The 26,843-nt window shown below is 46.3% G+C and overlaps 1 protein-coding gene across 3 annotated transcripts in view; it reads right to left on the bottom strand.

The window, feature by feature from the left end:
• STX2 (syntaxin 2) overlaps positions 1 to 22,331 on the bottom strand; it is a 45,326-nt gene extending 22,995 nt beyond the window's left edge. For 2 of the 3 annotated variants that reach the window (XM_060119330.1, XM_060119329.1), the window contains exons 1-3: positions 8,954 to 9,069; positions 8,296 to 8,370; positions 3,146 to 3,245 (exon numbers count right to left, since the gene is read on the bottom strand). In XM_060119330.1, coding sequence (XP_059975313.1) covers positions 3,146 to 3,245; positions 8,296 to 8,370; positions 8,954 to 9,013 — 235 coding nt within the window. In that variant the 5' untranslated portion in view covers positions 9,014 to 9,069. Of the gene's footprint in view, positions 1 to 3,145; positions 3,246 to 8,295; positions 8,371 to 8,953; positions 9,070 to 22,086 lie in introns of those variants that run through there. The other variant, XM_060119331.1, reaches the window with a different exon arrangement.
• Positions 22,332 to 26,843: the final 4,512 nt, after the last annotated feature.

Below are 26,843 nucleotides of genomic sequence, written 5' to 3'. Positions count from 1 at the left end.
TATGAGCATTGTTTTTTTTTCCTTCCTTTCTGCTTTCTTCCAAAATGCCCACGATAAAGCGCATAATTAACTCTGATAACGTAACACAGGTTAACTTTAAAAGATGAAGATGATGGTGGGGGCGGGGGAGCCAGTCAGCAGGGTCGGACGCTAAGGAGGGAGGACAAGGACCAGCCGGCAGGACCTGCAGTGCAGCCGGGGTGAGGGAAGGAAAAGCCGCGGCGGGGCGGGGCAGGGCTGCGGGCAGGCGCGCTTGGACGGGCAGACGGGCGGCCTTCCGGTCCAGGAGCCCAGACGGAAGTGCAGCGAGAGGTGGCTCAAGCCCACATACCACAGTTGCCCTTAAAAAGGAGACACACACCTCTGACGCGGAAACAGGAAGAAGGATGGGATGGAAGCAAGGTGAGGAGGAGGAAACACACTGACGACAGTAGAGTCGGCATTTACACGGAACGTCGCGCGATCTGTCCAAGGTAAACAGTGAATTCACGGTGGAACTGGGGTTTGAACCCACCGCTCACCTGAGAAGAGGCTTTCTACACTACGTGGTGACCACACAGTTCTCAAGCAAGTCTGAAACGTGTCCTCCAGCAGAAAAGCACAAAATGCACAAAGGAGGAGGATTTAGAGACGGGAGGCACCGGATGTGACCGTCGTAGCTCAGACAGAGGCGAGAGAGGCCAGCCCGGGAGCGTGACAATGCAGATGGAAAAGAAGCGCAGATAACATGTTAGCAACAGGCTGTGACTATTCAGGACGCCCATACCTAACACGTGGGATGAAAAGAAGGGCTCTGACTCCTGATTCAAAGGACTACAAGACATGCTACTGATGAGTAAAATCCCCTCCGTTCTCTGATGGCCATGCCAGCCGTAACACTACCACCAGCAAGACCCAGAAAGTTGAATAACACACATTTCAGGCTCCCACCAGGTGGGTCCATGTTTTGGAGGGCCTGAAACTTACACATTTTCAGTGGCCCTCTTAAAAAAAGAAAGTACAGAAATGTAAAGTCAATAAAGAAAAGTGAGAGTAAAGGGGCCTCTGTTAGCTTCTCAGGCAAATCTTTCTCTGGGATCTTGTCACTGAGGTTAATGAAATGACCTGCCGGCCAGCCAGCCCTGCATCTGCAGCAGAAGCCAACGGGCCAGGGCCCGGCCGCGGGGCGGCGCCACCCGGTGGCCACTGTGCTCTGGAACCCCTTCTGCGGGCCCACCCAGGAGCCCAGGCAGGGAGGGCACCGGCAACGAGGAGCTGGAGCTCCACCTTGCCCCTCCCCACCCGCCAGGACAAAGGGCTGGGGGGACAGCAGCCCTCTGCCCACTGCCCCACCCTGGGCACTTCCTAGGGCCCAGCATCGTGGGGCAGGAGTAACCGCGTTGCTCTTTACAGAGGGTAACTCAGGGAGCAGCGAGACATCACTTCTTATGTTCTGGTTCACACCCTGCTGTGAAACAGAGACAGGAAGCACCAGTCTTATTCAGAGCCCAAAGGGACTACTGCAAAGCCTTAAGAGCCCCAACTTCACTCCAACATTGTTGAAGCTGCTGTAACTTGGCAGCAAAAGTTTTTTGGAGGTAAACTTCTCCAAAGAAAAAAATACAGTAATATGTATTCAAATTCAACTTCCCCAAGAATTGAGCAAGATGTTAACAGGTGTTACACAAAAAGTTCTGTGAACAAATACATTTGTGAAACGCTCCACTAAGCAAAGGTTGCTTCATTGCAGGACTTCTCAGAGCCTTTATTACTCTGTAACCTTCCAAGTGGGCATGTGGTGTGAAAAGGACTCCGAATGCATTTGGCCACAGAAGCCTTGTTTCATATACTAGCTATTGAGATTCATGCTCCAGGTACACACCTTGGAAAATATCCTTCTAAATCGTAAGACAGGGCATCTACAGACGCCCAGAGCATTATTTTACAAAACACGAAAAATCTTCAAAATGAGTTTTTTCAATTTAATACCAAGTTATTTTTCCAATGTAAGGCCACACACCAAATAACCTAACAAAGTTGCTTTCAACTTTCCTCCAAGATTGAGAATAAGTGTGTTCCCATCACCACTTCTATTCAATGTTGTACGGAAAGTCAGTGAAATAAGTCAACTGAAAATAAAAAGCATAAGAACTGAGGAATAACTGTGATTATTCACAGGTGTCATGACTGGGTGCAGAAAAAACCTAACAGAATCCACAAATTATTTAAATTAATTAAGTAATTAGGCGAGATAACGGGATACAAGGTCAACATACAAAACCCACTGTATTTCCATAAATGGAAACAAGTAGAAAACAAAATTTACAGCAGATACTGTTCGCATTAAAATCGAAAGCATCACCTACCACGAAAGGTGTGTGAGACCTCTACGGAGAATCCTACAGATCATCACTGAGAACAGTTACAGAAGATGTAAGTAAAGGGACGGACCATTTTCACGGATTAAAAGACTCAGTGTTGTGAAGATATCAATTATCCCCCAAATGATGTATGGATTCCAGTTTGCAGTCTCTAGCTTATCCAGATCCATCTTACCTATCAAGTTTTCAAAATTTGGCACTGTAGATCAAGGAAACACTTCCTTATAACTAACGATGCCCTGATGTTCAGTTAATTTAAATCACTTGCTCACATGCTGCCCTCAACAGACACTACGAACAGCACACTCCATACAAAAGCCTTTGCTGAAGACTTAAAATCACTTTAGTCTGTTCTTCATCTTTAAACCTGCTCTAACAAGTATTGTTTTCCAAAGCAACCTCTTATTAACTTTCATCTAAACACAAAATTCTATCACTCCTGTTTAACTATGGACATAATACGGATCTAAGGCCCAGTCACTGACGGGACCCCAAAGTTCTGCAAGGCCACGTCCATGTATGCTCATGGATGTCACACATCAGTGGTCCTCACCCCAGCTGAACACCAGATCCCGCAGAAGCTGTAGAAAACCACACCGATGCCTTGGCTCATCCAGACTAGGGGCATGAGAATCCCGAGGGGTGGCCCACCAGCCTCTGGCACTTTTTACAAGCTCCCAGCTCAATCTCACGTGTTTCCAGGCTAAGGCCTGTGCTGTGGACAGCAAGGGGGACAGGCACACAGATACAGACAGACACACTTCTTTTTAAAACCAACAACTTACTTCCTTCTGGGTTTGGTGCAGAAAGAATGATGCTGTGGTTTTTCTTTACTTCTTCAACATACTGAGCTATTTTAGCTATACTGTTTCTGATCTCCTCAACCTAGGAGAGAGAGAGAAAGTCATCACCACTGAGGCAAATTCACATTTGCTACCACTTTCCATTACCTAAAAGAGAAGGATAAAAGAGGAAAATAAGTGAATAATTACCACATAAAGAAACAACAACCTTTTCCCATTCACTTAATTTAAAAAATAATGTGCCATATTAAAATATCTACCTTTATGGCTAAGGCAATATCAGCCACCAGGAAAACCCTGTTGGTTGTAAGAAGTTTTACAATCGAGACCCAGTATTACCACAGATGATGGCAGCCAGAAGCATCTACTACCAACGCCAGGTCTCCGTGCAGCCAAGAAGGGAGCTCACCCTGTAGCAGAGGCCGACCATCATATTCTCATGTGGGGAGGTCCTGACAGCTGATAAGACCAAGCCTTCCTAGTCATTATTTTTTGCCTCTGATAGTCTAAATTATTCACTACTTGTTTCAAAATGTAACGTATTCATTAGCAAGATCTGTCCAGATGGATTCATAACAAGTGTGGCAGGCTGAATACTGTCCCCCAAAATGTCCAGGTCCTAGTCCCTAGGACCTTGGATGGTTACCTTATATGGCAAAGGGAACTGCAGATGTGACTGAAACAAAGGGTCTTGAGATGGGGAGATACAATCCCGGATCCCTCGGTGGGCCCTCAGTATGACCCCAAGTGTACTTGTAAGAGGGAAGTGGATGGAGATGGGACGACAGAAGGCGGCCACGCGACATTAGTGAAGCACAATGGTCTGCTGCCGGCCTGGCAGGCAGAGGGGCACCAGGGGTGCAGCTCGAGAGGTGGGGAAGGCAGGGCAGCGGGCTCTGCCCGGAGCCTCTGGGGCGTGCGGTCCTGCGGGCAATGTGGCTTCATCCCGGTGGGACCAGCCTGGACTTCCGGCTTCCAGAGACGAAGACAGTCATTCTGTGCTGTTTGAAGCCATACAGTTTTTGCGGCCCCAGGAAACTAAGCACAACTTCTCTATTTGAAAGATGAGGAAAACCCTAAAGCCCATCAACAGGGGACTTGTTAGGTTGCACTACGGAACTCTAACAAAAGATATGAAAACATCTCCAGGATATATTACCAAGTTAAAAACACACCGAGGGCTTCCCTGGTGGCGCAGTGGTTGAGAGTCCGCCTGCCGATGCAGGGGACACGGGTTCATACCCTGGTCCGGGAAGATCCCACACGCCGCGGAGCGGCTGGGCCCGTGAGCCATGGCCGCTGAGCCTGCGCGTCCGGAGCCTGTGCTCCGCAACGGGAGAGGCCACAACAGTGAGAGGCCCGCGAACCGCTAAAAAAAAAAAAAAAACACCGAAAAAGAAAATACCCACAAGGCGCAGAACAACACGTATACATGTTAGCAACGATGCAAGAAAGAGGTCAAAATAAGCAGAGATTAACTTGCAGATGTTAACATTTACATGAAGAAACACTGGGATGTCTAAATAAGAAACTAAGAAAAGGGTCACCTTCCAAGGGGAGAGGTGAGAAAACCAGCAGATGAAGACACAGGGGTGCGGGCGAGGCTTCTCGTGCGAGCGCGTCCTCTCCCATCATCCTGATTTCTGAGCAACGGGGACGCGCATCCCAGTGGGGAGGTGAGATGCCAGCGTGAGGAGCCCTGCGGACTAGAGCGGCTCTGGCGTGCTTGGTCTCAGCGCCTCTTTAATCCCGAAAGTTACGGAAGACCCCAAAGAGCTTTGGCTCACGTAGGCTGTAGCTCGCTTCGGATAATTCCCATAGCGGAGAAACAGCTTCGACATGTATTAATTCACTGAAGACAGTTAATTACAAGCCCACTACATGCCGTGGTGGACGTCCACATCCTCATCCTCAGAATGTCGCCTTACGGGGCCAAAGGCCCCTTGCAGGTGTGATGAGTTAAGAGTTGAGATGGGAGATTACCCTGGATTATCTGGGTTGTTCCAGTGTAACCACAAGAGTCCTTATAAAACAGAAGCCAACAGGACCAAACTTAGAAAAAAGCGACGTGACAGCAGAAGCAGAGGCTGCAGTGAGGTGCCCGACGCTGGGGGAAAGGGCCCCGAGCCAAGGACGCAGGTGGCCCCAGAAGCTGGAGAAGGCAGGACACAGCCTCTCCCCACCGAGCCTGCAGAAGGGCGCGGCCCTGCCGGCATCTTGACGGGATCCCCAGTGGCTCATTTCAGCTTCGGACCTCTGCAGCTGTCAGGCTGTGAGTGTATGTTGGATTTAGCCACTATGGTTGTGGTAATTTGTTACAGCAGCAGTAGGAAATTAATACACATGTTAATACCAATAACCTATTTTTATGGAAAAAGCAGAATTCCCTCCCCCCAAATCAGTGAAAGTACAAGCACTGATCTACATTTTTCTGCAAATCTAATTTCTAGCTTAATGGAAGGCATCTTGATTCTGATACCTGCTTCTGTGTTTAGTCTGTTGCTGTATCACACACTTGATGTAGCCTCTGGAAACTCCCCCATTGTCCATTTGTGACAGAGTGAGAGGAAAGAGGTAAACATCTTGGTATTTTTATGAAAATCGTTATCAGCCACAGGAACTCATTGGAAGGGCCTTAGGGACCCCAGGGACACTGGGACCAAGCCCCACAGCACATTTTGAAAACCAAAGTTTTAGAGGAGAGTTGAACACAGAATTCTACTTGCATAGCGCAGTGAACGGCTATTTCATTAGGCCTGGGTGTTATTTCCATTTATTTACAGTCAATTTCTACAGAACTTCATATACTTCACATACTTATAATTTAATTAATCATGTAAAAACAGTACATAGAATTAAAATGGAATCTTTTAAAATTTTTGCTACTTTATCATGCAGGCTTAAACACAAATAACAACTTTGGGGTTTTAGTGCACAGATCTACATTTCAATGAGCCATCATTAAAGCAGCATTTCTGAAATAAATTCAGTAGCACGCATCTGTCACAAAGTAGGAGAGACACTGTTTTACCCCTTGGAGGGTTCTGCAGTACACATACCCCCAGTATCTGTGCAGCACAAGTCCCAGCGTGGTCCGAAAAGAAAACTGCTGGACCACCGACTCGGGACCAGGAGGGAAGCGCCACCGTCGCTGTGGTGCCAGGTCCATTTACGCCTACGAAGCACACCACGCAGGGTCCCCGGCCTCCTCCGTCAACTACAACTCATCTTCGCAGAGAGGAGATTCCTGGTCGCTCATTACAGCACTATGTTAGTCTTCACCAAACACTGGTCACGAGCAAAATTCCTACCTTTTGCAGTGTTCTATGTGATATGTAAGATCTGAGTGCCATTTTCTAAGAAAGAGTTTGTATTAACAAACATCACTTGCTTCTCTATCTGTCTAAGAAGTCATTTCACAGGAATTAACTGTAAAATAAAACAACCATTTAACAAGTGAAACTGGAACTTAAGTTACCATCGATGGCTCTCAAACCTCCCTAACATGAGCCACCCGTTTTTTTCTGCATCTCGGAGACACCCACAGCCAAAATGGATTAGCGCGAAGTTACTACAGCTTAATGGCTCCGAGTGATTTATAGAATTCTATAAAATACAACCACAACATTTAATGCTGGGAGATTCTTAAAATAAGAAATATGTTTTTCCGGAGAACTGGTATGGAAGAATTAAGCATCTAGGTAAAGGGGGTAAAATCAGAGAAGTAACGATTTTACAAAGTGGGTGGGTAAGCTAAAGACAATAAAAAGAGTCTCATTTCCAAAGTGAAATCCGGAAATCCACCATCTTAACTCTTTTGTACCTTAAAGTAAGTTCCTGTAGCGAATGATTTAATTTCATGTTTTTTCCATTAGATAAGATTAAGAACTAACATAAATGCTTGAAACCCAATGAATAGGTTCTTACACTAGGTATTCAATAAATTCTGACTGGATCTGGAAAACTGATAACTTCTAAGATAACTTCTAAAGTTATCTTAGATAACTTCTAAGATATTTTTTATTAACATATCACATATTTTCAAATCCACGTATTGATAGACCGGTTTAGACTGTCAACAAATTTGAGTTAACTGAAACTTGTAGACGAGACTCAGCATAATCCAAACAAGTCCTGCAAATGAAGCTTTCATCATTAAAAAATTACACTGAACCCGTCTCTTTTCTTCATATGTAACAAAGTCAAAATATTTGTTCTCTGACTCAATTTCAAAAATTTTAAATTATGCAAAATTTGATCAGCTATGACTTAGGGTTAACAATTTAAACATGATGCCAGCCTAGAAACAGCCCTGGGGGGCTAAGAGGGCAGAGGGAAAGGCCTCGCGGGGAAGCCCGAAGGAACGGACAGGTGTGAGGTCAGATCCAAGGGTGCAGGCCTGCACGTGGACAGCCCAGAGAAAGGCCGTGCTGCCTGACGGCAACGGCTGAGCAGAGCTGTCCACAATCGCATCTTTGCTTGCGGATAAGACCTCTCAGGAGAGAAGTCCATATGACCTAGAGACCGGTATTCTGAAACGTGGAAAACTTCTCAGGAGAGGAATTTAAAATTCAGTCAAAGATTTTAGGGAATACACAACATGAGCTCTCTGATGTGTGGGACTCACGGCCATTCTGCAGGAGGAAAGCAGGGGAAGCCTCGCTGTGTGTACCGTGCACACCTGACCACCAGCTGAGGGGCAGCACCGCCCCCAGGCCTTCCCCCCACCCGCCGGGACCAAACTGCTCGAGTCTGGAGAACACCGCTGGCCATGGGTGCAGCAGCATCTCCCCAGGGCCTTCCCGTGCTCGCAGGAAGACGCGCCTTCCCCCAGCACGGCCCAGGAGCAGCAGCCACGCCGGGCCAGCACCCCAGCCTGCGGGCATCAGTCTCCACATGTGCCCTCCACACCCACGATCACCATTCTCACCCCCCCACCCCCCGACCAAGTCCATCACCAGGAAGAATGTTTTCCTAGCACTAAAAGGTCTAGAGAACTTATGCAATTCAAACACCAACTTTTAAAAATATTAGTTTGGGTATTATTTGAAATATGAAAAGTGCACAGTTACATTAGTTTAACTATGTTTAAAGAAAACAAGTCCGTCTGGGTTTCATTAAACGGCTCTTACCTGATGGAAGAAATCGTCCATAAAATGGTCCTTTTCAATAACAACAGTTGTGTCTCCATCATCATTTTTCCTACACTAAAATGGAAAAATATAAAATGTAAAATTCTGGTTTTAAACATTTTCACGTAGACACAAACAGTGAACTGAAAGACAAGAGCAGTTCGGTACCTACAGGATCCCAACTCACTAACAGCACCAAAGTGTAACGACTCCGAAGTGTGCCAGAGCCACACCAGGCCACGGTCAAGGTGGGCAGACCGGGCTGCACACCCCGAGAAGCTGCCGCGTCCTGGGGAAACAATGGCTAGATCTCTGAGAACGGAGCGACGTAGCACCACCCATGCTGAGTACGTCCGTTTAACACAGGCCAGGTTTATCCTCAACAAGTGAAACTGCTTACATTGCACACTCTCTATAAAGATTGAAAATACTGATACCACCAGTTCACTTTTCAAGACTACATAATAATTTTTCAAGGAACTATCACATACGTTAGCTGGTGCTTATCAATTTTCCCTAAGTGAGTAACTCCCAGTCACGGCCACACTCATAATCAAGGAACACTTTACTAAGGAAAGACTCAGTGGCGAAGACTTGAGTAAGTAACACGGAGGAAGAAAGCAACTGACCACTGGGAAGCCCCAGGATAACACCGTACTTTACAAATCATCCATAAAAGGGTCCTTTGCAGCAACAACAGCTGGGTCTCCATCATCATTCTTCCTACACTAAAATGGAAAAATATAAAACGTAAAATTCTGGTTTTAAAACTTTTCACGTAGACGCAAACAGGTACCATCAGTTTAAAATAACACTGAAGAATAAAGAATGAGGAGATGTTATTCTAGACCAATGGGTCTCCAACTTGAGGGGCATCAGCTCCGCCTAGAGGGCTGGGTCTCTGACTCAGCAGCGGGGCTGGGGTGAGGCAGTCCACGCCCTCGTGACTGTCCTAGAACGTCGGGGAACATCGTCACATTCTAAGTTCCAGGTGATGCTGCCGGGCTGGGTTCCCCACCCCTCGAGGGAGGCAGAAGAACCCAACGGTGGAAAGTCTCTCCTGGGAAGAAAGCGACCTCCGTCTTCAGCCACGGGGGACAGGAGACAACGTCAGAACCCGGGACCTGGTACCGGAATCACACAGTGTTTGTCAAGGACGTGTGACACAGCATCCACCAGCGAGAGCTGGCGACTCGGGAGGAGAAAGGGAAGACACCTGCCAGAATACAGAGGAGGGAGCTGTTAGGAACTGTCTCCCCGAGGACACGCAGGGTGAGTCAGCTCAACTCAAACCCTGTGAGAGCCGAGGCGGCCACGGGTTTCAGGGATTCTCTCAACCCTCGTGAAATCAGAGTCTTTAACCACGGAAAGTCTGAAGTGTGGCTCTAATGATCTACAACCCAGAAATAATGTGGAAACAAAATTCCACTAAATTTATCTAGGAAAACATCTACAAAATTTAATAAACGTGTGAAGAAAGCACAATGCAGCCTCCCTCTGCACTCATCCAGGGCCCTCGCTAAGGCAGATCAATTTGGCCTAAAAATCAACAATAATCTCTCACCACCCCAGGGAAGGCTTCGGCACCTGCCTTACCCCAGGGCGTCCTCGACCAGACAATCCAGGAGGGCAAGGGAGAAGAGGCGAGCTCCTCTAAGGGAGGCGCGAGCTCCCTCACACAAGGGGCTTTTACGAGAGGACCGTGAACAACGTGTTGTCACCAGGCGACACCTCGCGCTGGGACAGCCGTGGGGCGGTCTCGGAGGGAAAAGCAGAGACCCACCTACGCAGGACTCCAGCAGAAGCTCCGTCAGCTGCGGGCCGGAGGCCCCCGGCGCCTCTCAGAGCTGAGGGACCCTGCTCTCACAGGCGCCGGCTGCGGGGAAAGATGCCTGCAGTCAGGCAGCGCTGCCACGGCAAACGTCTTATGGGAGCTCCGCGAACAGGACGAGCACTGTGGGTTCAACGGTGTCCAACTAAACACAGATGTTGCAAACCCCCAGGACCTCAGCCTGGGATCCGTATTTGGAAAAAGGATCAGTGAAGATGCAGTCAGTCAAGATGAGGCCGTGCTGGAGCAGCGTGGGCCCTTAACCCAACGTGACTCGCGTCCTTATGAGAAGAGACAGAGACGCACAGGGGGAGGCGGCCCGTGATGACTGCGATGCACCTACAAGCCGAGGACCCCCGAGGACCGCCGCCCGCACGGGAAGGTGAGAGAGGCAAGGCAGGGCTCTGGCGCAGGTTCGGGGAGGGTGCGGCCCCGCGACACCCTGGCTTCTGGCCTCCAGAGCCGGGAGGGCACGTCTCCCTGGGTCAGGCCCCAGTCTGCGGGCCCGCGGCACGAGAGCCCAAGGACGCGCACGCACCAGTAAGGGCTGAAGAACGCTCACGCCATCCTTTCTCCAATCAAGCGTGCTAATTGACACTCCTCTTAACTCTGCAGCCTGCGAACAGCACTGTCCGGAGGAAAGAACCCCGTACCTACCTGGGAGTCGCAGATCTGGGTTCTAACCGGCGACGGGGCGGGGACAACACCCATCCCGTCCCCGCCCCCGCCCCCAGAGGCGGGGCTGTGGGTTTCGGAAGGGCGCTATTTTCCCAGGGCACGCATACCCCAATAAAGGCTCTTAAACTCACTTCTGGTCCATGCTCTTAATTCCGAGCGAAAAAGCACTTAAAGGCAGGTCGGCAATCGGCCAACAAGCGACAGAAAGTTATGTGCAGACCCGCCCGCCAACTCCGCAGTGTTCTTCTCCGGGATCCCAGGGCACCTGAGGCGACAGACGGCTGCTACTGGGTACCGCGCGCCAGGGCACGGGGCGGCAGGAGGGCTCGGCGTGCGCGCGGTCTCACCGGTCCTCCAGCGCCGCCCGAGGCCTGTGAGCATCCCCGCTTCACGCCCCCAGCACCCCATGGACGGCTGAGCACCCAGCCTCTTTGGGCACCAGGTGGGCTCGACCTCACAGAACCCACACTGCGCTCACTCTCCAACGGCAAGAGCCGCCCTCGCCTTGGCTCACAGTCACCTCCCACACCCGCTCCCGAGGCTCGAGGGGACGGCCGCCCTGGACACTCAGAGCCGAGGCCGCCCTGCCCCTCTGACTCCAGCCCACGCCCTTGCTCTTAACCCCGCCCCCCGCCCCGCCCCTGCCCTCCTCCCGGAAGAAAGGGCTTCACGAGGGTCCTCCAGGCGAAGCCGGCCTCCCAGCTCTCCTCTGGGCCCCGGGCCAGGCGGCCTCGCGCGGGCCTTCAACACCACGCGCTCCTCGAGTGGCCCCGCACGTCACTGCCCTCCCCGCGCCCCACCCGGTCGCTTCTCAGCTGGGGCGCTCACAGGGCTCAAGGGACTGAACTGTAAGTAGCCAACTCCCTGCAGATTCAACGGGGGGAGGAGAGAGAGTGAACGTGAACGTGGCCTAGCAGGGCTGGGATTCCCCGGGGCCGGGGGCGCACATCTCACCCCGCTGACAGCCACTCGCGGTTCTCAGAGGCCTCGGCGTTCGGCCTGTTTCACCTTCTGCCGCGGAAAATGACAAACACGTACAAAAGTGGAAGGAATGGCATACTGGGCCCTCGACGGGCCCATCGCAGGGGTTCACCGACCGTCAGTCCACAGCTATCTTGCTTCCCCTGCACGCCCCAGCCCCAGCCCTGACCCCCGCGGCACTAGACCACCTCGAGGCGAGGCCCACACGAAGAGGCCTGTTGTGTGTGTGACGCGGTCGCGAACCTAAGCCCGCTACTTCACCTGCTCCGGGAGAGACACTCATTTCCAGGCTCAGGAGAGACGGTTTCCAACATGACACTCTCCCTACGGGAAGTCAGTCATTTTACTATCACATCACACACGGACCACACTCCGTGCAGGAGGTGCTGAACAAACAGTTACCAAAGAAACTCAATTCTTCCTCCCGCTGAAGCCCACGTGTCATGCGTGACCTTTATTCAGTCATTCGCTTCCTGATAAATCATTCGTTTATGTACCTGCAGACCAAGAGGGAGCCAATGACTTGGAATCTGTTTCCTCTAATGTCTTCTTTTTTCCGTCTCATCTTTAAACCTTTACTTATGTTTCTTAGTTCTATCTGGAATTCTCAGAATTACCTGACATTAGGAAATAGACCCAGTAATACTGTCTTAGCTTTTCCATTCATGAAAAAAGAAACAAAGAAATGACTACCAAAACAATGCTCTTTAGGGACTCCCCTGGCGGTCCAGTGGTTCAGGGCTTCCGTGCTTCCACTGCAGGGGGCCCGGGTTCGATTCCTGGTCAAGGAACTAAAATCCCACATGACGCACAATGTGGCCAAAAAAAAAAAAAGAAGAAAAAAGAAAAAAATAATGCTGTTTAAGCTGCTGCACAATCGCCCCGTCTTCAGTGAAGCCCACGTTCAACCTTTCTAGCTGAGACGGTGTGATCCCTGTACAATAGCTGCTGTTTACGACAGTGTACTTATTGTATATAACAAAACGATTTGTGGCAAAGCATTTACTACGAGCAGTGGGAATACTCTCCAACTTGATTTCCAAAGTGTCAAAGTGCAAGATAAACATCCAAATATCAACTTTCCATTTCTGCTAAATTTTAAAACAATTCTCCTTAAAAGCAGCATTATATTAAAATACAATTCTCTCTGTAAAAACTGTTCTGAGGCAGAGACATCAAGTAGCTTCCACGTTTAGAGACTAGTTAACAGAGATGAATCATTTGTCACTGGAATGCCGTTTAGATAATTCAGAAGCTGAATTATCACAGATTAGTAGAATCCAAAGTTGGATAAAACACTGGATTTTTCTCCAGGTTGTTCTCCAAATACACATACACTAGAGCCTTCCATGCAAATGATAATTGTGAGGAAATAATTATCTTGAAATATGTACAATGGTTGTAGTAGCTTTGCTGCTACAATACATTAATTTCAAAATTACATTACTTCAGTAAAAAACGAATACTTGTAATTAAAAATAGGTAAAAGCTGAGACTGTTGGCCAGTTGGTAATTATGCTGTCGATATCAGTAACATCTTTCCCATATATTTAGGTAATCAGTCGTAGTTTCATGCCCTAGGTAGAATATTAAACTATTTCATGTTTTATATTTTTACTTCATATTTGTCTCCATTATTAATATTATATAAATACGGCAGGTACTTACACTTTACATAAATAACACTGTATTGCACAAATGCTTCTGTTTTCTCCTATCGAAGGTATGTTTAAAGATTTCTCCTCATCTCTCATGTTTTGCTCACCACTGACAATCAAACTCATCACCTTCCTGTCCTTCACACGAACCTGTGCCCACAGCAGAGCCCTGGGGCTGGCCGTGCCTTCTGCCCAGTGCCCACCTCCCAGACCTGTGCCCGGCTGGCTCCTTCTCATTCAGATCTCAGCTCAGAGACCTCCCCCGATCAGAGACCCCTGATGGCCCAGCCCAAAACAGCCACACCCACACCCACTCCCCCGTTTCATTTCCTCCCCAGCAGTTACTGAGAAAGGCATTTTACTGCTCATTGACTTAGCTGTTTCTTGTCCCCTCCCCCATGACACGTTTCAGGGGAGCAAGGACTTCAAGGGTCTTGTCATAACTCACGCCTGAAACAGTGCCTGGCACGTAGCAGCCACTCAGTAGAGATCAGCTGAAGGAATGAATGAAGAGCAGAGAGATGAGACAGAGATGGGGGTGGAGCAGAGAGAAAGCACACACAGAAGGACAGAGAAACCAGGAAACAAAGACAGACACACACAGTGAGAAGCAGCACGGCAGACGAAAGTCAAGGACAGAGGCGGTCTTGGTTGCTCGCTGGCCCTGGTTCCATCCCCTCCTGAGGTCTCACGGCACAGCCCGCCCTGAGTCTGAGGCCCCATTCTACCCTTTAGTCAATCTCCCTTTTCTGTTTTAGCTAAGGGGTTTCTGTCCCTTGAAACCCAAAGAGCCTTGAAGACAACAGAGTCCACTGTCATCTGCATCTTCCTAACCCTGGGCCTTTTCAAAAGCAAACACACGACTCAGTATACACCTAGCAGGTGCTCTGTGCAGAATCCTGAGGCTTCAGAGCAAACCTGACAGCACACATCTGCCCTGGAAATGGTGCAGAGTCTGGGGGAGGGCGCAGGAAGAAAACAGGATCTTGTGTGTGTTCAGATGCACAGAAAGGAAGATCTCTGGGGACCCAAGGGGGAAGGAGGGCAGGAAGACTTCCTGGTGGTGATGCCTGAACTGAGGCCAAAAGAAGGGGTGGGGCCGGCAGAGAAAGGGGGAGAGAGACACACACATGGAGCAGCGTGTGCAAGGGCCGGAGCAGAAGGGCACGTGGGAACAGCAGAGACTGGAACAAGGCGATCTGCGGGAGTGAGGGTGCTGGTTATCGCTTAGGTTCTCTATTCCTTACATTCAGAATGAATAGACTTGAAGTTAAAAACCAGAAGTAATTAACCTGTGGAAATGTACAGGCTTTGCTCTTTTATTTTGTATACAAACGGATATTTATTATAGTTCCTGGAGAAACTATATAGATTCCAATTGTGGGAACTGTCTGTATGATGATACAGGATTTAGTAAATTGTGAAATTCTAAACCATAAGCATATTCAAAATTATAGACATAGTCATATATTAAATTATACATGTATTATGAAATTCTCAGTATTGTAACTTTCAGTGAAGTACTTAGAAAAAAATGTTTTTATTTTATAAATTGGAACCTGAAACTTTACTATGTAACAATCTTCACCCTGCATGCAATTTGAGCTGCCAAAAAAGAACCTTAAAAATATCTGGGCAGTTTTTCCTGCCACTTAAAAAATTGTGGGACTTCCCTGGTGGCGCAGTGGTTAAGAATACACCTGCCAGTGCAGGGGACACGGGTTCGATCCCTGGTCCGGGAACATCACACATGCCGCGGAGCAACTAAGCCTGTGTGCCACAACTACTGAAGCCCGCATGCCTAGAGCCCATGCTCCGCAACAAGAGAAGCCACCGCAATGAGAAGCCCCCACTCGCCACAACTAGAGAAAAGCCCGTGCACAGCAATGAAAACCCAGTGCAGCCAAAAATAAACACATACATACACACATACATATATAAATAAATAAATTATACTTGCAATTCATCACCATGAACCCAAGTATTAAAAATAGTAATTTTCTACCTAGAAACAAATAACAATGGAGACACGACGACCCAAAACCTATGGGATGCAGCAAAAGCAGTTCTAAGAGGGAAGTTTATAGCAATACAATCCTACCTTAAGAAACATGAAACATCTCAAATAAGCAACCTAACCTTGCACCTAAAGCAATTAGAGAAAGAACAAACCCCCCCCCCCAAATTTAGCAGAAGGAAAGAAATCATAAAGATCAGATCAGAAATAAATGAAAAAGAAATAAAGGAAACGATAGCAGAGATCAATGAAACTAGAAGCTGGTTCTTTGAGAAGATAAACAAAAATGATAAACTATTATCATTGGAAAAAAAGGGAGAAGACTCAAATCAATAGAATTAGAAATGAAAAAGGAGAAGTAACAACTGACACTGCAGAAATACAAAAGATCATGAGAGATTATTACAAGCAACTCTATGCCAAAAAAATGGACAACCTGGAAGAAATGGACACATTCTTAGAAATGCACAACCTGCCGAGACTGAACCAGGAAGAAATAGAAAATATGAACAGACCAATCACAAGCACTGAAATGGAAACTGTGATTTAAGATCTTCTAACAAACAAAAGCCCAGGACCAGATGGCTTCACAGACGAATTCTATCAAGCATTTAGAGAAGAGCTAACACCTATCCTTCTCAAACTCTTCCAAAATATAGCAGAGGGAGGAACACTCCCAAACATATTCTACGAGGCCACCATCACCTTGATACCAAAACCAGACAAGGATGTCACAAAGAAAGAAAACTACAGGCCAATATCACTGATGAACATAGATGCAAAAATCCTCAACAAAATACTAGCAAACAGAATCCAACAGCACATTAAAAGGATCATACACCATGATCAAGTGGGGTTTATTCCAGGAATGCAAGGATTCTTCAATATACGCAAATCAATCAACGTGATACACCATATTAACAAATTGAAGGAGAAAAACCATATGATCATCTCAATAGATGCAGAGAAAGCTTTTGACAAAATTCAACACCCATTTATGATAAAAACCCTGCAGAAAGTAGGCATAGAGGGAACTTTCCTCAACATAATAAAGGCCATATATGACAAACCCACAGCCAGCATCGTCCTCAATGGTGAAAAACTGAAACCACTTCCACTAAGATCAGGAACAAGACAAGGTTGCCCACTCACACCACTCTTATTCAACATAGTTTTGGAAGTTCTAGCCACAGCAATCAGAGAAGAAAAAGAAATAAAAGGAATCCAAATCGGAAAAGAAGTAAAGCTGTCACTGTTTGCAGATGACATGACACTATACATAGAGAGTCCTAAAGATGCTACCAGAAAACTACTAGAGCTAATCAATGAATTTGGTAAAGTAGCAGGATACAGAATTATGCACAGAAATCTCTGGCATTCTTATACACTAATGATGAAAAATCTGAAAGTGAAATTAAGAAAACACTCCCATTTACCTTTGCAACAAAAAGAATAAAATATCTAGGAATAAATCTACCTAAGGAGACAAAAGAACTGTATGCAGAAAATTATAAGACACTGATGAAAGAAATTAAAGATGATACAAACAGATGGAGAGATATACCATGTTCTTGGATTGGAAGAATCAACATTGTGAAAATGACTCTACTACCCAAAGTAATCTACAGATTCAATGGAATCCCTATCAAACTACCACTGGTATTTTTCACAGAACTAGAACAGAAAATTTCACAATTTGTATGGAAACACAAAAGACCCTGAATAGTCAAAGCAATCTTGAGAAAGAAAAATGGAGCTGGAGGAATCAGGCTCCCTGGCTTCAGACTATACTACAAAGCTACAGTAATCAAGACAATATGGCACTGGCACAGAAACAGAAATATAGATCAATGGAACAGGATAGAAAGCCCAGAGGTAAACCCACGCACATATGGTCACCTTATCTTTGATAAAGGAGGCAAGAATATACAGTGGAGAAAAGACAGCCTCTTCAATAAGTGCTGCTGGGAAAACTGGACAGGTACATGTAAAAGTATGAAATTAGAACACTCCCTAACACCATACACAAAAATAAACTCAAAATGGATTAAAGACCTAAATGTAAGGCCAGACACTATCAAACTCTTAGAGGAAAACATAGGCAGAACACTTTATGACATAAATCACAGCAAGATCTTTTTTGATCCACCTCCTAGAGAAATGGAAATAAAAACAAAAATAAACAAATGGGGCCTAATGAAACTTCAAAGCTTTTGCACAGCAAAGGAAACCATAAACAAGACCAAGAGGCAACTGTCAGAATGGGAGAAAATATTTGCAAATGAAGCAACTGACAAAGGATTAATCTCCAAAATTTACAAGCAGCTCATGCAGCTCAATAACAAAAAAACAAACAACCCAATCCAGAAATGGGCAGAAGACCTAAATAGACATTTCTCCAAAGAAGATATACAGACTGCCAACAAACACATGAAAGAATGCTCAACATCATTAATCATTAGAGAAATGCAAATCAAAACTACAATGAGATATCATCGCATACCGGTCAGAATGGCCATCATCAAAAAATCTAGAAACAGGGCTTCCCTGGTGGCGCAGTGGTTGAGAGTCCGCCTGCCGATGCAGGGGACATGGGTTCATGCCCCGGTCTGGGAAGATCCCACATGCCATGGAGCGGCTAGGCCCGTGAGCCGTGGCCACTGAGCCTGCGCGTCCGGAGCCTGTGCTCCACAACAGGAGAGGCCACAACAGTGAGAGGCCTGCGTACCACAAAAAAAAAAAAAAAAAAAAATCTCGAAACAATAAATGCTGGAGAGGGTGTGGAGAAAAGGGAACACTCTTGCACTGTTGGTTGAATGTAAATTGATACAGCCAGTATGGAGAACAGTATGGAGTTTCCTTAAAAAACTACAAATAGAACTACCATACGACCCAGCAATCCCACTACTGGGCATATACCCTGAGAAAACAGTAATTCAAAAAGAGTCATGTACCAAAATGTTCACTGCAGCTCTATTTACAATAGCCAGGACATGGAAGCAACCTAAGTGTCCATCAACAGATGAATGGATGAAGAAGATGTGGCACATATATACAATGGAATATTACTCAGCCATAAAAAGAAACGAAATGGAGTTATTTGTAGTGAGGTGGATAGACCTAGAGTCTGTCATACGAGTGAAGTAAGAAAGAGAAAGACAAATACCGTATGCTAACACATATATATGGAATCTAAGAAAAAAAATGTCATGAAGAACCTAGGGGCAAGACGTGAATAAAGACACAGACCTACTAGAGAATGGACTTGAAGATATGGGGAGGGGGAAGGGTAAGCTGGGACGAAGTGAGAGAGTGGCATGGACATATATACACTACCAAACGTAAAATAGATAGCTAGTGGGAAGCAGCCGCATAGCACAGGGAGATCAGCTAGGTGGTTTGTGACCACCTAGAGGGATGGGATAGGGAGGGTGGGAGGGAGGGAGACGCAAGAGGGAAGAGATATGGGAACATATGTATATGTATAACTGATTCACTTTGTTATAAAGCAGAAACTAACACACCATTGTAAAGCAATTACATTCCAATAAAGACGTTAAAAAAAAGTAATTTTCTCAACAAACAACAGGGTCCTACTGTACAGCACAGGGAACTATATTCAACATCCTGTGATAAACTATAATGGAAAAGAATATGAAAAAGTATATATATATATATGTATAACAGTCACTTTGCTGTACAGCAGAAATTAAACACAATATTGTGAATCAAGTATACTTCAATAAAATGGTTTTAAAAAGGTAATTTTCTCATACATCTACTAATGAATACCACATAGCTACTGTGCTTATATTTATTACCCTGCAAATTCCCACAGTTGAAATTTGCAATTTTTCTATTTTTAACTATAATAAATATAGCCATTTGCATTTGCAAACTTTTCTTAAAGGTGATCAAACTATATCTGGAGTCATTATCTTCCAGGACAGCAATTCCGTTCTGATTGACTTATTTCCTAAACAGTATTCCCTTCTGCTTCTTCACTCTTCCTTCCCCGGGCTGTGCACACCCACCGCACACACCCAGTTCATTTCTGTGTCCCCTGCACCTAGCACAGTACCTCGTAGAGCACTGGCACTCAAGTGCCTGCTGAATGGGTAGTCCTTTTATTTTTTTATAAACCAGAAACATCTTTCGGATTTAGAGTTTAGGAAATCTTGGGCAAGTCACTTAAACTTTCTGCACCCGGATGAACTGGCTGCTCAAAAAGAGAATCATTGCTTAGAAGCAGCTAACTCTGTATTTGACAAACTGTATTGGACAAACTAACTTTTAAGTCCTTTCTGAGTAGTTATCAGTGGGAATCTTTTTCTCAAGAGGAATCCTTAACAGCTAATAAAGGAATCTTGAGAAGGCATCACAAATATTTTGTCAATGTGGACATCACAGGCATTTTAACTACCAAAATTAAATATTAAACTTTACCTAGGAAAAAACACCAGCCATTTAGAAACATGGTTGTGAAAGGACAGTCAACTTCTCCAAGAGCTACTTGGAGAGGACACATTTCCTGAAAAAAAAAAAAAAAAAATTAACTTTTATATCTGATAAGTTTCAGACAAGTTTTTAAATATTAAAAGTTATTAAACTTTAAGTATGTCAAATTCAATTTTAACTTAATATTTTATGCCAGGGAGAAGGTTCCTTTTTATAACTTCCTGAAAACATTTTTAAAAACTAATAAATATTAAGAGCACTTGTAATTACAGACCATTTTCTCTCTCCCACGTTCTCCCAGAGTGGCACATGCAACAGATAATTTTATGTTTCACAGCTTCTTCCATGAGAGTAGACGAGAAAGATGTTATCATCCCCACTTTATATACAGGAAAATTGAAGTTTGGAGAAGTTTAAAAGTTCTCTGCCCAAGATTCGACAACTCTAGACATAGAAACTTCTACTAACTTGCCCTACAGCTGCTTAGTCTTCATCTACAGCAAGATGATCTTGGACCAGAAAAGGTCACTTCTTGCTCTAAAATTCTAGACCAAAACATGTTCTTACCAACACTGTTGCCATAAGAGCTGAAACACACATACACTGAAGAGTAATAAATAACTGTCTTCTTTGTTTTTTGCTAATCAAGCCAAGAAAAGCTTGTCACATATTCCACTGACAGATCTTTTCTACTATTCCCAACATTCATAAATTTGGCTATCCTCTCATGATACATTCGTCATTTCTTCATTTAACAAATATTTGAGCTTCTAATTCTAACAAGCAAAGATACTCCCTTGAGTGAGATAACAGAACAGCAATTTGCTGTTTCACACGATGCTGACCTGCAAAGTGCAGAGGTCAAAGTACCTGACCGTTAACAAAAAGGGAAGGAAAGAAAAATCACTATGAAGAAACTTTCTGGGGATGACTGTAAACGCATAATTTCCATAATCTTAAGAATGAATAATTCACTGCCTTTCTGAACTAAGATTCCTCATCTGGCTGACAGAACACAGATAATAATCTGACTATTCTCTCTACTTCCTAAGCCTGGGGCACAGCTAGATCCATTCTAGAAGCAAAGAAGAGAAGTTAATTCATGACATTCAATGGATGCCTTAGGGCAGTGGGCCTAGAGCAGGTCTGAGGCTGCCAGGGATTCTGCGCACTGGGAAACAAAACGCAAATGGTCAGCACAATTAGTACTTGTATTGAATATTTTTAAAGAAAAGGAATTAATTCTGTTGGCCTAAAATTTTTCAACTCTCCCACACTATAAACATCCACTACAGTTTCAACGGCACCATCTCATTCACAGTATTGTCTGTGGAATGCATCAAACACTAGTCCAACGCCTAAGTGAACAAAACACTGTTCTCTAACTAAAATAATCGGTAATTTGCTGTCGCTACTCACTGAGCACCTACACGCTCCACTAGCTGGGCTTACTGGCAGTAAACAAGCACAAAGCAAACTATTTACAGGGTAAACAAAAGGCGCCCTCCGTACCTGCCTCGCCGCTCCCTCCCAGCATCCAGCCCTGCAAGGCCTCCCCGACGGAGGCGCATCAAGGTGCATTCACTCCCACCGCGCGGGGTCCCGTCTTAGACCCCAGGGACAAGACAGAGGGCGAGGGGACAAGTCCTGCTCCCCAGGAGCTGACACCCACTAGGGTGGGACGGCCCATAATTCAGCAAGTAATTTCTGGTCGTGCTGAGTGCTGTGCAAGGATTCAAACCAGGCGACAGGATGGAGTGACTCCAGGGAACGAATCAAGCTGGCGAAGCGGCAGAGCCCAGCTCAGCAAAGGGGTTCGAGGTCCAGTCCGGCCGCTGCCCTGAGACGCCCCTTCAAAAGCTGTCTCCCCCCCGCGCGGAAGCGAGGGCAGAACAGTGACCGCCTCTGGGCCGTCGGGGCGTCCGGGGGACTGGGGGACGGCGACCCACGCGGGGCGCTGCGGGCTGGGGAGGCCTGCGCCCCCGCCCCGACCACACCCGCTAGGCCGCCCCGACGGGCCGGCGCCCCCCGACCTGGCCTCCCTTTCCCGCCCGCCCCCGCCCCCAGCCCGGCCCGCGACCCCCTCCCGCCAGGCCCCGGCCCACGCCCGCGCCCCCAGCGCTCCCGGCCCGAACCGCTATCCGCCCGCTCGCCCGCCCGCCGCTCACCGCCGTCAGGTCCGGCAGCCGGTCCCGCATCCCCGCGGGCCGGGCGCCGCGCGCCGCCGCTCAGGCCTGCCCGGCGCCGCCTCCGGCCGGCCGCCGGCTCTCGGTGGCCCCGCCGCCGCCTCAGCCCGCCGGTCACCGTCCCCTCCGCCAGCGCTGCCACGGCAACCGCGCCAGCGCGCTCTGCGTACGCCCGGCCCGCACCGCGCCCAGGCCCACACAGACGGCGGGAGCCTTCCTGCGGGAATGCCGCGGCCCAAGGGGCGGGGCCCGCCGGGGAGGGGCGGAGCCTTGGCGGGGTGGGCGGGGACTATCGGGGAGGGAAGGGGCCGGCCAGAGAGGGGAAAGAGGCGGGGCCTCCTAGACCGGGTCAGGGACAGGGCCTGGTGGGGGAAGGGGCGGAACCTGACTGAAAGTGGAGGGGCGGGGCCTGTTGAGGAAAAGGCGGGGCCCGGCCGAGCTGCGTTCTGACGGCCTCTTATCCTGGTCAGTTAGATGCACCTTTTACCCTTCTTGATTGCTTTTGTTTTTGTGTTTTCGCATTCATTTTATTTATTTTAAAAATTCGTGGGGGCCTCCCTGGTGGCGCAAGTGGTTGAGAGTCCGCCTGCCGATGCAGGGGATACGGGTTCGTGCCCCGGTCTGGGAGGATCCCATATGCCGCGGAGCGGCTGGGCCCGTGAGCCATGGCCGCTGAGCCTGCGCATCCGGAGCCTGCGCGTCCGGAGCCTGTGCTCCGCGACGGGGGAGGCCACAACAGTGAGAGGCCCGCATACCGAAAAAAAAAAAAAAAAAAAAAAAAAAAAAAAAATTCGTGGTAAATTTGGTGACAAATTTAGCAAGCCTATGGAGATGAGCTGGGTGCACCTTTGCATATGCGTATTCTGAACATAGGCCTTCCCTTTAAGGCTTCATACCAGCCTTTTGTGTGAATAAAGGACAAGAGATAAAGTAAGGCCTATAATGCTTAACGAACATAAAAAGAATATAACTTAAAATGGCATGGGACGGTGATATGCAGGGACTCAGGCCTTGGGATGCAGTTCTAGTGGAGAAACAGGATACAGAAGCAGAAAAATAAATAAGCAAAGAAAATAGGGGCATGCACTTGGAGGAGAGCTGAAAGAGGGGTGGCTACATCAGAAAGGTGGGCATGAGAGGCGCCAGAGTTTAGGCCAACAAAGTTTGAGGGAACGGTCCCCACGACCACTCTCACTTCTGACACCAACTACAAGTTCCGGGGGTTCCCCCAACCACACTCAAGTTCAATAATTCACTGCAGCGCTGACAGGGTTTATCACAGAGGAAGGATACAGATTAACGTCAGCAAAGGGCAGAGGTGCATGGGGGGAGACACGGTTGCACCAAATGGGAGCCTTCTGTTGTCTTCTCCTTGGGCAGTCAGGGCACATTACTTTCAAGCATTGATGTGTGTCAATATACACGAAGTCGCCAACCAGGAAATCTCACCCAAGCCACCAAATTTTGAGTTTTTATTGGGACTCCATTGCATAGGCATGACTGATTGATTGATTACCCTCCTGGTTGATCTAAGTCTCCAGGTTGACCTGTACCCATGTAACCCAAAACTCCCATCCTAAGTCACATTGTCGCTATCTGGCTAGTCCAAAGGCCCCCAGGCAAACAAATACTACTTCCAGGACTGAGAGCAAAGGACAGACTTCTTTTTGGACCAGGTTAAATTCTTTACTACCTCCTTGAATAGGTGTCTTTTGTGCTATGATCTAAGGTAAAGAAAGCAGCCATAAGAAATATATTTGAGAATAGTCTAGTCAGAAAAAGCAGGGAATTTTGGATTTGGTTCTGGGCGTGATTGGGTTCTTGGATTATAGTAGGGGAGCAGGGGAAGCAGAGACTAGACAGTTTAGAAACCAAAGATAGGGACTTCAACATGGATGGACTAGGGGCAAATTTGTCTCTTCTTAATTTATGACTTTGTTGTGTTTTTCATAACTTAAATCAAAATCAATAATTTGATGGATATGGGTTGAACAAAAATCCTCCCTTTTGACTAAGCAATTAAAATGAGGTGTGAGCAGGGGATGAGGAGGCAGTAATTGTAGAGATCTTTTCTGAGACTGGAGTTAATATAAAGGGGGTAAAACTGAGCGAGGGTAGAAAAACACCTGGTCCTGGACACAGCGTTTGAGCTCCTGTGTCAAGCAGTACTTGAAACCAACATACCCCAGGACTTTCATGAGCCAATGAATTTTTTTCATTTTTTTCACTTAGAATGAAGACATCCTAATACATTGCTGTGAGAATTTACAGACTAAGAGGTAAGCTACTTCTGAAATATAAGGTCCCAGGGAATAGGAGCTTTGGTCTGTTTTGTTCACTATTGTGTCTCCGATTCCTACAAAACGTCAGGCACATTGTAGGCACTCAGTACACAATTTGTAAAATAAAATAATAGATGTTCAAAAACTCTAATTCAAAAAGATACATGCACCCCAATGTTCATAGCAGCACTATTCACAATAGCCAAGACATGGAAACAACCTAAATGTCCATCAACAGAGGAATGGATAAAGAAGATGTGGTACATATATACAGTGGAATACTACTCAGCCCTTAAAAAAGAATGAAATAATGCCATTTGCAGCAACATGGTTGGACCTAGAGACTATCATACTAAGTGAAGTAAGTCAGAGAGAGAAAGACAAATACCATATGGTATCACTTATATGTGGAATCTGAAATATGACATAAATGAACTTATCTACGAAACAGAAACAGACTCACAGATATAGAGAAGAGACTTGTGGTTGCCAAGGGGGAGGGGTGTGGCAGAGGGACAGAGTGGGAGTTTGGGATTAGCAGATGCAAACTATTATATATAGAATGGATGAACAACAAGGTCCTACTGTAGAGCACAGGGAACTATATTCAATATCCTGTGATAAAGGAAAAGAATATGAAAAAGAATATATATATATATGTAACTGAATCACCTTGCTGTACATCAGAAATTAACACATTGTAAATCAACTATACTTCAATAAAATTTTTAAAAATAATAATAATAATAGATGTCCAGTCCTGGCTTTGAATCCCAGTTCTGCTATTTACTCTCTGTAAGTTTGGACTGTGAAAATTAATAAAGGGAAACCTCACTAACATGGAGTCAAGAGGCCACAGGGGGTGCTCTCACTCAATGTCAATACAGATCCCAGCAGGAAGAGATGGTACCTCACATCCTCTGTGGGAAGTGACATTACTACCACCAGCGAGAGGAAGATTTTCTCTTGGCCTGGCAACAGCTCAGCCAGTGAGAGACCATCACACCTCAGCCAATGAAAGCCACTGTATTTCAAATTCCCAGTTTCTTCCAACGGACTTCCCCTCCCAAGTTCCCCTTCTCCTCTATAAGAGTTTCCTTTCTTTTGTTTTACCAGACTTGCTTGTAGGTTGCCATAGTTGCATATCCCAAATTGATATTCTTTGCTGCTCAGGAATAAACCCATTTTGTTGGTAAAATAACTGACTTTTATTGTTTCGGGTTAACAGGACAAAAAGACTAATTTCTCTCAGCCTCAATTTTCCTGACTGTGAAGTGGTAAAAAGGCAGCTTTCAAGCTGAAAGGCTGTGACTTTCCCATTTTGACCCCATTATGCCTCCAGAGACTGATTCACCCTATTCATTTGCCCTCTTAATTGCAAACAATAAGTATGAATGATGTCTGTTTAATCAATTTATGCTTATTACTCTTAGAAACAATTAACAAGTAATAGAAATCTAAACTACACATGGTAAAATTTGTTACAAATTTAAAAAACCGATTGAAAAGTTATATCTGGTTAGCAACAGCAGAAAAATTTACTCAGGAAAATTAGCCTTCGTAGAAAGAATCATTAACATAAAATTAACTTCCTAAAAATGCACACTTCAAAATTTGCTCTTTAAAAATTGATGAAAGCATCAAATCTTAACAAACCTTAGATGTGCAAAATGAAGCCTGGAGACACTGCACTGAGTAAAAATTATTTAACTATCTGCACACACACCAATCCTTTCCAATGCCAGAAGCTGTGATAAATAAATGTTTTATACTGAAGAGCTGATTAATGAGTAAAATCTTGGCCGCAGAAAGTACAGGGGTAGTGTACTGAGTAGTAAACTACTCAGTCAGGCTTGAGTAGTGACTCAGACGGGCGGGTCTGATCCAGGTACTCAGACAGCCATCAGGGCTCAGCTTTCACCCCCCAGGTGACTCCTCTTTATTGGCCTCCGGCTCTGGCGGGAGCCAGATTCAGTCCCAGGGAAAAGAAAAGAGCACCTTTTCTGGGTTGCAGCCTCAGATTCCCGAACTTCACTCTGATTGGATCAACTGGGGTCATTTGTCTACCCCCGAACCAATCACCAGTCAGGTGGCTCTGTGGCTGTGATAGGTCAAACCCGGTCATGTGATCTCCCTGGGATCGGAAATGCCTGACCCAAATTCACTGGCAGAGGGAGGTCTAATGAACAGGGCCAAACCCTGCAGAAGGACAAGGCGTTCTGCGTGGCCGAATAACCACCCCATGCCACTCCATCCCAGGGAAGATAAACTCACTAGCAAGAAATGAAAAAGGAAGACATTGTGGTCTTTCCATTGTACTGTGTAGAATGCTAATTAAGGCATTGAATTACCCTAACACGGTTCCCTCTGGAAAACACTTTCTTAATGAATTCTTACTGATGTCAGAACAATTTTGACTAAATGTGTTTATCCATAAATGTTCCCTGGATTCTGAAT

This window comes from Mesoplodon densirostris, chromosome 15 (genome assembly GCF_025265405.1).
Source record: "Mesoplodon densirostris isolate mMesDen1 chromosome 15, mMesDen1 primary haplotype, whole genome shotgun sequence".
Lineage (NCBI taxonomy): Eukaryota > Metazoa > Chordata > Mammalia > Artiodactyla > Ziphiidae > Mesoplodon > Mesoplodon densirostris.
This window is presented reverse-complemented; position numbering and strand designations above follow the sequence as displayed.